General features: G+C 40.0%; 2 protein-coding genes across 4 annotated transcripts in view; both read left to right on the top strand.

The window, feature by feature from the left end:
• itgb1a (integrin, beta 1a) overlaps positions 1-1,707 on the top strand; it is a 32,669-nt gene extending 30,962 nt beyond the window's left edge. For all 3 annotated transcript variants that reach the window (XM_047349661.1, XM_047349659.1, XM_047349660.1), the window contains one exon: positions 627-1,707. In XM_047349661.1, coding sequence (XP_047205617.1) covers positions 627-692 — 66 coding nt within the window. In that variant the 3' untranslated portion in view covers positions 693-1,707. The remainder of the gene's footprint in view (positions 1-626) is intronic.
• A 1,662-nt stretch (positions 1,708-3,369) lies between these two features.
• Positions 3,370-14,280, top strand: LOC124858371 (ras-related protein Rab-18). The gene is made up of 7 exons (XM_047350391.1): positions 3,370-3,559; positions 5,429-5,484; positions 9,479-9,540; positions 9,752-9,824; positions 10,808-10,926; positions 11,150-11,216; positions 12,641-14,280. The coding sequence occupies exons 1-7, from the start codon at positions 3,492-3,494 to the stop codon at positions 12,808-12,810; spliced, it is 615 nt and encodes a 204-aa protein (XP_047206347.1). The 5' UTR covers positions 3,370-3,491; the 3' UTR covers positions 12,811-14,280.
• Positions 14,281-14,397: the final 117 nt, after the last annotated feature.

Genomic DNA, 14,397 nt, shown 5'->3' with positions numbered 1-14,397 from the left:
CTAATAGTTGTGCACTTCACAAATCTAAGTTTTATGGTGAAGTTCCAACCATAAAACCATTAAGAAGCCTTCGTTAAAGTTACAAGCCATGTAGGGGGGCACCAAAGACATGGTTAAGGTGAGCAGTTTATACACTCTTTTGCTGTGTCTCCTACATGGCAAATTTAATCAGATGATACCAAAATGTAACTTTCTGGCTGTCATGGGAAATGCTTTTATTCAGCAGGGACAGCGAAACTAGACAGAACTGATCAGAAGATGGATGGAGGTAATTACAGGGTAATCCAGGGAGTAAAGCTGTTAAACCTAAGAAGATGTGAGACTGGAGCAAGGGTTTACCTTCCAGCAGGACTATGACCCAAATCATGCAGCCAGATCTACAAGTATGGACTCAGAGGGTTCCGTACAAACGCACATGTCACTTTCCCTTCCTTTTCCTTCCACTTCAACTATTCACTACTTTGATTTGGTATACTCTGGAAAATCCCAATGATACACTTTGTAATTTGTGGTTGTAAAATGACAAAATGTGAAAAAAAAACAACCTTTGCCAGGCGCTGTACCTGTGTAGATGACATTGTATGAGGTTTTGAATGTTAACTCCATTGTGTTTATGTGCTCTCCAGGGTGAAAATCCAATCTACAAAAGTGCTGTCACGACTGTGGTCAATCCTAAATATGAAGGCAAATGATGGCCGCGTAATTCTTCTTGAACTCTGACGTCACCTGTCCAGCAGCTGCAGTATTTATCGTTGGTTCGGCGTTCCACGGGAACAAGTGGTGGAAAATGTGTGCGTTTGTCTTGTTGCTTCATCATAACATTGTATCACTCAGCCACAGCGTCTGTTATTTTTACTAACACATACGATTTATAACCATGTGTTGTATTTTTGTACATCTAAGCTGGATATAGGCTGAAATCGAAATCGTGTTTCTTCTCTGCCGTTGGACTGGTCAGATCGGAAATTTGAGCCCGTGGATTTAAAACGTAGATGAAAGTCTTCTTCCGCTTGTGCTTCTTACCAATTTGTCCACGACCTCCTGTTTATTACGTCACTTGTGAGCTGTAGCTGCACACCGTGTCACATCTGTTTGTGTATGTTTAGAGAACAATTGCAATAAGATATTTTGAAAAATGCGGAGCAGTTTACAGCATAAATCGGACAGCCGCAGTGAAACAGCAGATCATGCAGTGGTTGTAAATGTAGTTTTGAATTTAGATCTGATTTAAGATTTTATTGCACTCTTACAGAGTGTTGATCTAATATGAAGGAGTCACAAGACAAATATGAACTATGTTATTTGCATACTATCATAAAGGGTTTGTATACCACTTGTAAAAACTTGTAAAAGTTACAGCAATGCTGAACAATCAAACAATTTCTTTATTTGCTATACTATGATCAGATACAACTATGATGTAATCAGATGGTTTTCTGCATTCACTTTAATCCTCAGGTCCCATGTGTTTTTTATATCAGTTATACCAAATTCATGTTTGTTTTTGTGCTGGTTTTCATATTACTCACACTGAATGACTGAAGATGTCACATAATTCACCTCAACAATGTGCTCACACCCAAATCCCTCTACACCACCACACACAAGCCTTTTACAATATTGCTTTCAAAGTGCCTTTTTTATTTTATTACCATGTTCTCCGCAGTGCTGTTCAAAAGATATTTATTAAATACCAAAAAAAGTGTATTTCTGTCTGTGTGGCTAGTTTGTGATAAACTTTAAAATGTAAAAACCATTATTGTAGTTCTCCATGAACAGACTTTCTAGTGTTATGTCCACTTTGTTTATTATTTATGTTTTTATGAATTAATTCAATGCTGATATAGCCCCATATTATACTGATAGTTGTCTGATATTAATGTTTCGTCTGAACAATCAGCCAGTGTTTACTTCAGGATGGTGTGAGATACTTCCATTGGTTATTTTCTACTAAGTACAGATTAAAAACAAACTCGTACGGTATGCCAGCTATTACACAAATATGTCCATTGTGGACAAACAGAAACCATATTCTGTAATAAAAGCTTAGTTGTATTTTAAACATGACTGAACTGAAACGACTTACTTTACGTTTGGTACATTTTAAGTGCGAGGGGTGGATTCTGTGTTAACCCTGTATCCAAGAGAGCCAGTCCACCAATGATGCTCAGGACTCTGCTGTCTCTCCTTTTTAGTTTTCTTGAGATTAAAAAATGTTTTGTTTCTGCATAATAACCTTGACACAATACCTTAACACAGGGTTAACCCATTTAACAAAGCTGCAAAGATGTGATGACAAGGTGTCACCTGAATTGCACATTGCTTTATAAAAGGTGTCTTCATTATGCAGAAATGAAAGAAGTCTCGAACCACCGCGATATTCATTACATCTGGCCGCCTGACCAACTCTGTGATAAGGGAACCTCTCTTCACTAAAAAAGCACATGGCAGCTTGCTTGATTTTACCATAACACACAAGGAAGACTGTCAGATCAGGAGAAACGAAGTTCTCTGGTCTAAAGACACCAAAATACAACTTTTTGGCCTGAAGTCCAAGCTTCATGTCTCTAAAAAAAAAAAAGGCACTGCTCCCCACTTAGCCAACACCATCTGAAGTATGAAGCATGGTGGTGGTAGCAATATGCTGTGTGGTTTTTGTCTATGGTAGGTAGTGAAAAAGGTATCTGCAAAGAACAGGCATGTCAAGCTAAAGGCCCATAGGACACATCCAACCCTCTTTGCAATTGTTTCTTGCCCTGAAATCATTTTATAAATGTATTGCTGGCAATAGAAACTTCATATCCCATAATGTCCCGCAGCAGCAACTCAAGACTGGTGTACACAAGAGAACCTTCTGCGGTGCCAAGTAATGATAATCTTAGCCCTGTTTGTGTTACCAGGTGTACATTTAGTTCACCCAGTGAACTGCAGGATAAAAGCACACTCAGGACAAGGTATGTGTCTGTGGGTCCAGCACAGTCCTCGCTCCTTAATTGTTGAAATAAGTATTTTAAAATCATAAAAAATTAAACTTTATATTTGCTAAGGTTATATCTAATATTAAAATTTGTTCGATATTGTGAGACCTTTAAGTGTGACAAAAAGGCAAAATTAGGAGTCAGAGGGCACATTTCTTCGCGGCAATGTGCATGATTTTATATTTTTATTCTGTTTATCCGGTTTTTATCGTGTTTTTTCTCCATAAATTATATGTAAATAATTGTAGAACCTTTTTAAAGTCCTTATTGTATTTTATGATGCTCACATTCGTAACATCCCAGAATCAAAAGAGAACATTTTCTTTTCCATGACTGTACGAATATGCGATCTGCTGTACTATGTGACAACCGGAAGCGCCAACAGCTCAAGTCGGATATGGTTGGAGTGGGACGTCTTACGAGTTAAACTATCTGTGCTGCCAGCTGTAACTGGGAGCCAGGTTTTCTCTGTCTGTTTGTAAGTATAGAGATAAAAAGCCCCTCTTGAAGGAGATGGAAGACGACGTCTTAACGACGCTGAAGATTTTGATAATCGGTGAGAGTGGCGTTGGGAAGTCCAGGTAAGATGAAGCTGTATAATGTTAACAACATGGCAAGAATCAGCGGTGCCCTGGATGATGGCTAATGTTAGCCAGCTAGCTTCCGTCTTGTTTAACGCATTTAAACATAAACATGGGAGTGGAGCTGCGTTTAACCTAAACGAACATTTCCTATTGTTTTCTTTATTTTGCTTGCCGAACTGTCAAGGCTAACTAACAAAGATCTGTAGAAGCATATGGTAAGCTGCCTGTTGGCTAGCTAATAGCTAGCTGCTGCGTGAGCTCATCTTTGTTCACTCTTGAAGATGTTGCAATCATGATGAGGTTACTGCACAGTATCCCAGTTCATGTTCTCCCAGCCGTGAGGTGGTTTTACTTTGATGCTAAACAAAGGTTCATCTCATCTACCTGAAACACCCAGATCAGGGTTCAGGTCCCACATCAACGTCTTGGACTGGTGTCCTGCTCATTATAAATGTGATCCTGATAAGCAACCTTAGCTACCAACTATTAAATGTTAAATGTCAGTGCAGCATGGCAGCCTGAACCATTCATTAAATACGGATAATGAGCAAATCTACTGGGAAATTCTTGTAAAGGTAAAGATTTAGATAGCTTTGTTATCATACAAGGATTAATGACCAAGCCAATGGTCCACCCATGCTCTCGGTATCTTCAGGAGGTTCAAGAAGGAAATCTGGATCCTCCTGTCCTTTGAGACACTGCCCAGAGTATATGGACATGACAGAAGAAGCCTTTGGAGGGAAAGCATCCCGGAGGCCATCTGATCAGAGGCCCTAATCACCTCACATGGCTGCTTTTGAGGAGCAGCAGTTTCTTCCCTGGATGATGGGGTTGCACACCTTCTCTTTAAGCCTGGGCCCGGATTCACCATTCGGCATTATCCATGTTTCATGACTCGACATGGGCCGGTATGAAATTCCTATTACATGATAACTTTCAGGATAAAAGCCACGGTATTTATGCATAAACATAAACAAAAAAAACATGCTCTAATTGCTTTTATTTCAAGCAGAACTGCAACAGTTATTCCTACTACTTCTAAAACACTATAACAAGCAGTTAATTACAGTTTCCATATGTTCCCAGATATCCGAAGAAAATGCTCTGAATTCTAGTTCATCATTCAGACCGACGGCAGTGTTTCCACAAAGCTATTTTCTGTGATCAGTTACAGCTTGAGCGCAGGATTAGGTTCAGATGTCATTATAATAATTAACCTAGGCCAGGGTTGTATCATTAGGTAGGTGGAGCTTAGGGGATTTGTTTTGTTTGATTTTATGTATTTATTTATTTTTTGTGTTTGTTTGTACCAACTGGGTCAGGGACAGGTGGAAATTAGCACTTAGAGCTATAACCTGATACAGTGCATCTCTCCTCTTGTGGTTAATGTATACTGTATATTGTCCCTGTTTTAAATAAAATGTATTATTATTATAATAGCTTCCAATCATTAGGACGATGTCTTCTTGGCAGAGAGCGCTTTTATTTTCCCGAAACCAATAATGTCCACAACACAGCTCCTGTCCTCTGTGGACCTAAAACAATGGGGACGCTGGGACACATTCTAGAGAGCTCTGCTTGGGTCAGAGGGAAGAAAGGAGCTAAACCTCCTGATCAGCCATGTGACGAAGGACTTTGAACTTGATCAGTCACCGTTAGGAAATGACCTACGCCCTCCTAACTCATGTGTGGCAGTGACTTCATCTGGACCATATGTGTGTGATGCAAGCAAATTTAGATTTAGATGAGCTTGTGGGATATTTGAGCCAGGCAGGCAGAATCATGGACGGATAAAGAAGCTCAGTTGTATCTGGCAGTGAGTCATAATGAGACGTGACCTCTTCCTTCCTGTCTTCCCATCAACAGCCTCCTCCTTAGATTCACAGACGACACGTTTGACCCAGAGCAATCAGCTACGATAGGTGAGTAGAGACACCATGTCTGTCAGAATATTGGTGACGCTGCAGAAATTCTGAATTTGAGAAATGTTAATGATGTGGTGATTCCTAAATCTGCTGCCCGATGCTGTGCTCAGTAGTGAACAAGACTTACACTAAAGGCTGTCTGAATTAGGAAGCAGTTTCAAACACTATCAGTATGTTGATGGAAATTAAAAACTTTAGTTTTTAGATGGACTTTGTTTGCCACTAATAGGTCAACATGATATGGTCCTTTCAATTTGTTTTTGCTGTTTTGTTGTCAATTGTGATTTATTGAAGAAAAAAGCCTCATAACAAACAAGTTTTCACACCCACATGCCTCTGGTGACATCACATTAGACATAAGGTAACCTTTTCTTCTTTATTCACATGTTTTTAGTCAAGCTCCTCCCTCAAAGGTGTTTAGATGGATGCTGTACAGCTGCAGCAAAGCGTTTGAGTTGTATGCGAGGAAAAAGAAAATGCCACATGGAAGCAGTTTGTGAATGGGACCAGGCTAAACTGGAAACTGGTCAAATTGTTACAGAAACCAAATAGCCTGGTTGATGTGTTCTTTTAAGCCTCAACATTTTCATCAAAATGGCTTATTGCACCCAGTGCTACATGTTAGCCTAACCCTGCATGTGCTAAACTATTTACAATAATTATTTATAGTTTGTTTTTGTTTTTTTATCAAAGTATGCCAAATGCTGCCAGATTTCAAACCACTGAGGGAAATCTTTAAAATGCTTCTGGCAGTCGACTTTGTCAACACAGCAGGGCAATTGAAGGCAGCTACTTCCTTTCTTACTTCAAAATAAGAGTCCTATACATACAGTTGAAAACAGATATTTCTGACATTAAATCAAACTAAGCTTTTCCCATTTTAGATCTGAACCACCTGAATGATTCCTGTTTGCTAAACGGCAAAAATAATGAGAGAATTTGTTTATTACTTTTTTTATTTTGAAGTTTACACACGGAAAGATTACTATGTTTTTAAACAATTTAGGAAAGCCTAGGTGGTGTCATGACGTTGTAAGCCTCTGGTTGGTTCATTTCACAATATTTCTGATAACTGGATCTCTTTTAACACATTGCTTCCTTGTGTGAGATTATTGGGAAATCAAAAGAAAGCAGCCAAGTCCCAAGTCTGATTTATCGTTGGGTACGATTTCCAGATGCGAAATTTGAGAAGGAGAGGAGGAAGTCATTACTCCAAAATCAGTATAAAAAAGCCAGATTACAGTTTGCAAAAACGCTCGGGGACAAAGACCTTCATTTCTTTGGAGACCATAGTCCCAAGAAATAATAATTAAAATGCTTGGTTATTCTGGCAATTTTTACATATTAAGGAAAACTGAAAGCTTGAAAACCTAAAAGCACAATCTCAAGTGTAAAGTTTTGGGCGGCAGCATCATGTTGTTTTGCAACAGGAGGGACTGGTGCGCTCCATTAGATCAGTAGCAGGAAGGAACAATACGTGGACACGTTGAAACATATGACATCAAGATGTCAGCCAGGAGACTGAAGCTGGGGCACAAACGGGTCTGCCATATAGACAATGAACTTTCCTGTTGCCTTTACAAAGCTCTGATTCCAGTCCCATAGAAAACGTGTGGACTGATCTGAAAAGGTGTGCGAGCAAGACAGCCCGCAGCCTGTTCCGGGGAACTACTGCACTGTGAGAATCTGAGACCAAAGTTATACAGTTTCAATGACATTTCTTCGAAGTACTAAAGAAATTATGTAAACTACTCAATTTCAGGAAAGTAAAAACAATGTCTTGCAATTAGCAGATACAGGGTAAAAAACCTTAAAGCACAAACCCAAATGTTCAGTGTGTAATATGATTCATTAAAGATTTCTCGATAGAACAAGATGTCCTTGAAGCCCACATTTGCATTTATTTATTACAATGAATACGTTCTGATGAATTATCACAAGTAAAGTGATCATTTGTTCTCTTTTTAACCATTTTAAACAAATGTGGAGGATATACAGTTTAATCAAGATATATACGTCCTGTTCCTGAACAGAACCCTGTAGTGGTTCTATGCGGCTGAGTGTTATGATGCCCTCCTTGTATTTATACAGGTACAGCTCAAAAAATATTGTGGAAAAGGTCAATGTTTTTACTACTCATGTCAACAAGTGCAACTCATAGATTATACAGACTCCTCACACATAGGGGATTATAAAGAGATAATAAATACCCAAAATTCGACACCTTAGAACATCTAATCGGCTAATTAACTCAAAACACCTGCAAAGGTTTCCTGAGCGTCTTGTGAGCTTCACACGGAGTGGACAGAGGCTGGAGTCATTGCATCAATAGCCTCTACGCACGGACGGATCCCACACATTGGCTGCGAGTGTCCTGCCTGGGCCAAGGAGAGAAAGAGCAGGACTGTTACTCAGCGGTCCAAACTCATCTTTTCAAGTGACACTCCCTGAGACGAGTGACAACAAAGATTGAACCTTTGCATGATATTTACATTTTTTGAGATGTGAATATCATGGACCAAGCAGCGTTCATTTCTGCTTGGTCACTCAGTGGCATCTTGTTGCAAACAGATGATTTGTGTAAACAGATGAACCTGCAACACAGCGCTACAGAGTAGCCTATATTTCAATCGAATAAGGATTATCCCCATTTATATATCAGAGCACACGTTCCCAACTGTTATCTGTTTATTACTAAACTCAAGACAAAGAAGAACGCATTGTTTGTGTTCTTAAAGACCAAAAATGTGTTGGTGCATTTAATGACCAGAGAAAAACTCAGATGTTTCTGTATTTGACCTGTTGATTGCTACTGGTAAATCAATCCTGCATTTGAATGCAGGAGTTCCACCCTAAGTTGCAGTAAAAACAAGGGAGGTTGCAGCTTTGGTCTTGACCGTTGTTGAGGAAAACATATTCCCAAGTCCAGTAAAACCCGAGACAAGACCAGGACTTTTGAAATGTGGTCTCAAGGCCGGTCATAAGAGCAAAAACAGTCTCGAATACCACAACCTTAACCTAATTTTAAAACATGATGATTGGTTGCAGCATGTCACTGGTGGGAATGAAATGATTTGGATCAGAACATATTTCTGTCAGAATGGCCCCATCCAGACCTAAATTTAATTAGAATCTGCTGGGTTTTGCTCTCTATGCCAACGGACTGAGCTTGAACAGTTGACAGAAAGTTCAGTTTGTAGAGGTGTAACACTGATGGAGATGCAGCTGTACTGACTCCATGGAGCTGAGTTCAGATGCACAGCACACTTTTTCACATTTTCCTATTTATCTGTAAAACATTTATGAAAATCATTTGTTTTCATTTTCTTTTCACCTCACAATTATGTACTATGTTGTGTTGGGCCAACACATAAAACCTATATAAAATACTTTGACGTCTGTGGTTCTAATGTGACAAAATGTAAAAAATGTAAAGTTTTATGACTGCTTCTAAAAGGTTCCATAAAAAGCAAGCCCTCCCTAAATCTGCCAGTGTCTCAGAGTCAGGACAGTGTGTTATTCACACACCACGCTGTGGAGACTTGCTACTTCCCATGAGAAAGGGCAGTATGTTATGTTCATGTCTGGTGCATGGGGACCTGCTCTGGATCTTAGGAGTTGAATACTCACTGAGCTTTTTCACAGGTGGTTGGGTTTATGTTTTTCTTTGAGGGTTTTCAGCACAGGCCCCCATTGTTCTCAGCATAAGACACGAAAACCACACTGTCCCTTAGTGGTGCATTTGGATGCGTAGTCACGACATCATTTATCTAAAAGACGTGGGACGGGCGCGGCGCCTGGGTTAACAGCAGCTCAGAGATGGTTTGTGGTTATGTATGTTTTGATAATTCATCATCAGCAATTATAGTCTGTCTGCCAGATCTGATATTCTTGGCAGTAATCGATCAAACCTGTGAGAGTCATCCTACTCAGACTGAAGGATGAGGTAAACATGGGGGTTTGACTGACTGTCTGAATTTTTGTTGTCTAGGTGTTGACTTCAAGGTGAAGACCATATCTGTGGATGGCAACAAGGCAAAGCTGGCAATATGGGTAAGTTCATATCTACACATTTAGATTAAAGTCCTTTACTCGACCTTCCCTTTCTTCTTTATTGGAAACAGAATACTGGTTTTGGGATTGCAATTCCTTCAAGTTGCCACCAGATGGCACTTATGTATCAGGAATCTCATGTCTGTGCTCATAATGTCCTGTTGGACAGTCCTGAAGGGTTCTGTAACCCTGAGTGGCTCTTGTTTTGCAGGACACTGCTGGACAGGAGCGCTTTCGAACCCTAACACCAAGTTACTACCGCGGTGCCCAGGGAGTCATCTTGGGTAAGGAAACATCCATTATTAAATAAACTCACGAGTTTATTTCTACCTTTCTTAATCTCATTATGGATACTTTATATGCTTCAGGTAAACCTGGATAGAATCAAGTGACCTCTATCCATCTGATTTCCCCTTTGGTGGATGCTTTTTGACCAAAGTAATGTCTTGCTGTATTCTTAGGATAATAGCCCTTTAGTTTATTTTTAAATTTAAAAAAAATGAGAAAGGTCTACTTTATTAAATTCATCACATACAGAGGTTGTCAAAGTGTAGAAACCACCGCTGCATTGTTTAGCTAAAGCCATACTTTGCAAAAGGTCAAAATCATCTTGTTGTACAAAGGTCTCAGCCAGGAGAAGCGCCCAAAAAAACAGCAGCGTTATATATATATATATATATATATACACCATGACACAGTAATAAAAAACAACCAGACCTGGCTAAAATCTCCTAGGAGAACATGTCTGATGATTCCAAACTTGAACTCTTGACCAGAACACCATTGGACTAATCTTGTGTGCCTCTTCAACCTGTTTAATATATTTGGCTCTGAAAGGTACTTAAAAATACTTCCGTTTACTGGAAGAAAACTGGAGACAAAGGCAAAAAAGTTCTGTAGACAGCAACATACAAAACAGAAGCCAAACAAACTTATATGCAGAAGAAAGCAGCAAGACAACCCTGGGCTTGGCTAACTTGGTCTCTGGAGACCTCTCCTTATATACTTTCCAAGGGGCACCGACTGGTGCCACTATTTCTGGGTCACTTTTAGAACTTAGCTGACTTCACACAATAGGCACAGATTTAAACACATGCTTAGAGCACTCCTCTCCAACACCACTAATAGATGTTTGGGACAAAAACAACACAGCAATTCCCCAAAACACCACCGTACTCTCAGTGAAATATGCTTCGAGTAGCTGTTCTGTGGAGAACTTTTGTTATTATTGGGAGATGTCTGAGCTGGTGATTTGGGTTACCTGCAGTGTACGATGTGACGAGACGGGAGACCTTCACCAAGCTAGACAACTGGCTCAATGAGCTGGAGACCTACTGTACCAGGAACGACCTCGTCAAAATGCTCGTAGGAAACAAAATCGATAAGGTGAGGAAGTTTGCAGCAGACCACAACTCTGGCTTAACAAGACTTGTTGATTAAAAACCCACTGTACATTTCCAGCTTCAGTACATGTTGTCTTGGTAAGATCTTATTTACTGAACTGGAGTTGATTACTGTTGTTGAATCTTATTGTTTCTCTACTCCCTTCAGTGGCAGACAGCTCGATTCAACAGACCTCAAATGAGCTAAAATGTGTTTTCTGTTTTAGGAAAACCACGAGTTGGATAGGGCCGAAGGGCTGAAGTTCGCAAGAAAACATTCCATGCTTTTTATTGGTAAGTCAGGAAGACTACTTGCTCTACACAGACCTGCTGAGCATAGGAGGTAGAGCAGAATGTTACACGAGGGAAAACGCTTCTACAATAAATACTTTTCATAGTTGCTCTGGAGAACTCGCTCAGTTCTATTGACAAAACTGGCTTCACCAATCATCTCTCCTCCTGCTGTGATCTTTCTGATTTACACTCCAAGTTAGAGGCCATGATTTAATCTATATTAAAGGAAAATTGTATTTAAAAAATTTCAGGTAAGACAAAAAGCTATCTGCAATTTCACTTCTTGTTTTTAAGTTATTGTATTAGTTATGGTTTAACCTTTTTATTAAGGTCGTGCGTTTCAAACGTGCCAACTCTTAAAGTCAAAGGAAACCATTACTATTAAAATCTGAAAAGCCTGGCATGCTTTTGTTTCAGTCCCCTTTACTCTGACACCCCTAAATAATTCAATTGCAGCAGACAGGCCTGAGAAAAGGATGTGGAGATGTTTAATGCAAGGTTAGTTTATAAAACAATATCCCAGCTTTAAAACATCTCATGGAGCTCTGTTCAGTTCATCATCTGGTAATGGATAACTGCCATCCACATTGTAAGGAGAACATTAATCAGAAACAGCTAACATACCCACAGTTACTCTGGAGAAGCTACATAGATCCATACCTCGAGTGGGAGAATCTATCAACAGAAACACTTTTAGCCGTGCACCTCAGAAATCTTGGCAGCTTAATGCTGTGGGGATGCTTTTTTTCCTCCAGGAATGTGGATTTAATGGGAAAATGGACGGGAAACAGGGCAATCCTGGAAGAAAACACATCAAAGGACTTTGGGCTATGTGGAAGAGCCAGAGCTACAATGGAATGGTTTAAATAAAAGCATATTTATGTGTTAAAAATGCCCTAGTCAAAGTCTAGACCTGGAAACATTGTTGGCCGTACTTAAAAACTGAACGGTGCTAATCTGACTCAGTTTGAGCTACTTTGTGAAGAAAAATTGGCAAAAATGTCAGTCTCTAGATGCACAAAGCTGGTGGAGACAGACCCAAAAACACTTGGAGCTGTCGTTGCAGCGACCGATGGTTCTAAAAGGTACTGACTCAGTGGGCTGAATACAAATAAATGCCACACTTTTAAGATTTTAATTTGGAAAATAACTTTAAAAAAAACCCTGTATCACTTTCTTAGCACTTCATAATTATGAACCTCTTCATGTTGATCTATCACATAAAATCTCAGTACATTACATTGACGTTTGTGGTTTAAGGCTCTATCTTATTATCCTGGATGGAATGCTGTCCCCAAATAAACTTTTTAAATCCAGTTTTTGTGTATGACGTTGTCTTACACTCTTCATGCTCCACACATTCATCAGTTCTCCTCCGTTTTTGTTCATGCTGTCTATCTTATGCTGTTCCCCCCTCCTCCCAGAGGCCAGCGCAAAGACGAAGGATGGTGTTCAGTGTGCGTTTGAGGAGCTGGTGGAGAAGATCATCCAGACACCCGGCTTGTGGCAGAGCGAGAGCCACGGCAGAGCAATCCAACTCACGGATGAAGATGCCGGGGGCGGCTCCTGCGGCGGCTACTGCTCCGTGCTTTAAACCACACCTACAGGAGGGGACATGTTAACACCAACCCCCCCCACCACTGTCTTGTCCTAAGCTGAGCTCTCTCCTCAAACTGTCTGCGTTTGGCTGAAACAGATGACTGTCCCCCACTCTCAGACACAAATTTTGCACAAATAGTAGAAATGATGCTGCTCTATAAAGCAAATACAGCTCAGCCTCAATTTTAATAAAATTCAGTATTTTTCTTTTTGTTTTCTTTCAGGACCTTGTTTGAAGTATGAACCATTTTCTCAAGTTGTTTTAGTCAAATAATTGGAAGCCAAAGCTTGTCAAGACATATTCTTCAGTCGGTTTGTATGATCGTAAGAGAAACTCTAACCCGGGTTTCTTTGTTTCCAGCATGCTGTTTTTGTCCTAAGAGCTCATTGCCTTAGCCAGCACATCACTATCGATGGCGGGCTGACTTCTCTGCAGTGCTTGTTTTCATCCTGCTGCTCCTCACAGACTGTCGATATAATGCCGCTTAAGGGGAAGCTTATCAAACCAGTCCGCGCTGTCCTCCATCTTCACCTCTCGCATCTAAAGGCTTGGAACGTGTTGTCCGCACAACTGCCTCGTTTTACTTCAGCGCTTGGTATGGCGTTTTATTTTCTCCTATTGACTTGGACTTCAAACGTTTGCTTTGGTTTGAAGAGTGCGTAAATCAGTGGGGCTGGCACCAGCAGGCTTTCCACTGGCCGAGAAGAAAGAAGGAGTCCTATAAAACTGCACGCCTTTCTCTGCATTGAGCTGCTGTAATGGAGTGCGACTTACTGGCGCTCACGCAAGACAGATAATATAAGAATTATTACTAGTGCTGCTACAGTCCATCACAAATCCCTTTGACTGGGCAGAGACTACAAGTGTTCAATATTAAACAGGTTAGAGAGTCATCGGGGTGTTTCCACACAATCTGGAAATATCAAAGAAAAGCTGCATGTTACTCACTGCTGATGGATTTCACAGCGCTCCCATTGATGTGCTGGTGTATGAGACCCCCAGATCTCTGACCATGTTGGTAGTGCTGGTATCTTTTACTGAGTATTGGCTCCAAGGGTTTCAGACATCCTTAGTTGGACCTCTACACGTCTTACCACATGTAACTGTTTTTAAATCTGTTTGTTTTTGCATGGACGATCCATCTGCCATTCTTTGTGTTCGTTTGTCCTGGGAAATGTCCTCGCGAACCGTTTATTATAAAGATTTTAACTTATATTAATACATTATATACATGGCCGTTTGAACGCAGAGTAGCTAAATATAAAGGAACTAGATTTATCTATAGTTATCAAAATAAAAGCTTTTTTATAATTTGGGTTAGTAACACGTTGAACCATGTAAATCTTGCAAATTGTACATTTTAGGACTTTAATGGGGTCATTCATGTATGAAGCTGAATGTACACATATCTGACTCCAACCCGCCCAGTGTGTTAAACTTAATAAAATTCCTTTTTGAAGTGAATATCTTGCCTGTGTGTGTTAATAATTTAAACAGTGCATTAAAAAATATACATACTCCCTGTCACATTACAACTAGTGTTATTTCATTGGGGTTTTATGTAACAGACCAACACACACG

Source organism: Girardinichthys multiradiatus, chromosome 21 (assembly GCF_021462225.1).
Source record: "Girardinichthys multiradiatus isolate DD_20200921_A chromosome 21, DD_fGirMul_XY1, whole genome shotgun sequence".
Lineage (NCBI taxonomy): Eukaryota > Metazoa > Chordata > Actinopteri > Cyprinodontiformes > Goodeidae > Girardinichthys > Girardinichthys multiradiatus.
This window is presented reverse-complemented; position numbering and strand designations above follow the sequence as displayed.

What these genes read in the sequence shown, in the direction of transcription:
- LOC124858371 (XM_047350391.1), top strand. Translation starts at nt 3,492, where the DNA reads ATGGAAGACGACGTCTTAACGACGCTGAAGATTTTGATAATCGGTGAG. An exon ending in AGTGGCGTTGGGAAGTCCAG is followed by an intron (nt 3,560 to 5,428) that starts GTAAGATGAAGC and finishes TCCCATCAACAG; the next exon opens with CCTCCTCCTTAGATTCACAG. An exon ending in TGCCCAGGGAGTCATCTTGG is followed by an intron (nt 9,825 to 10,807) that starts GTAAGGAAACAT and finishes GGTTACCTGCAG; the next exon opens with TGTACGATGTGACGAGACGG.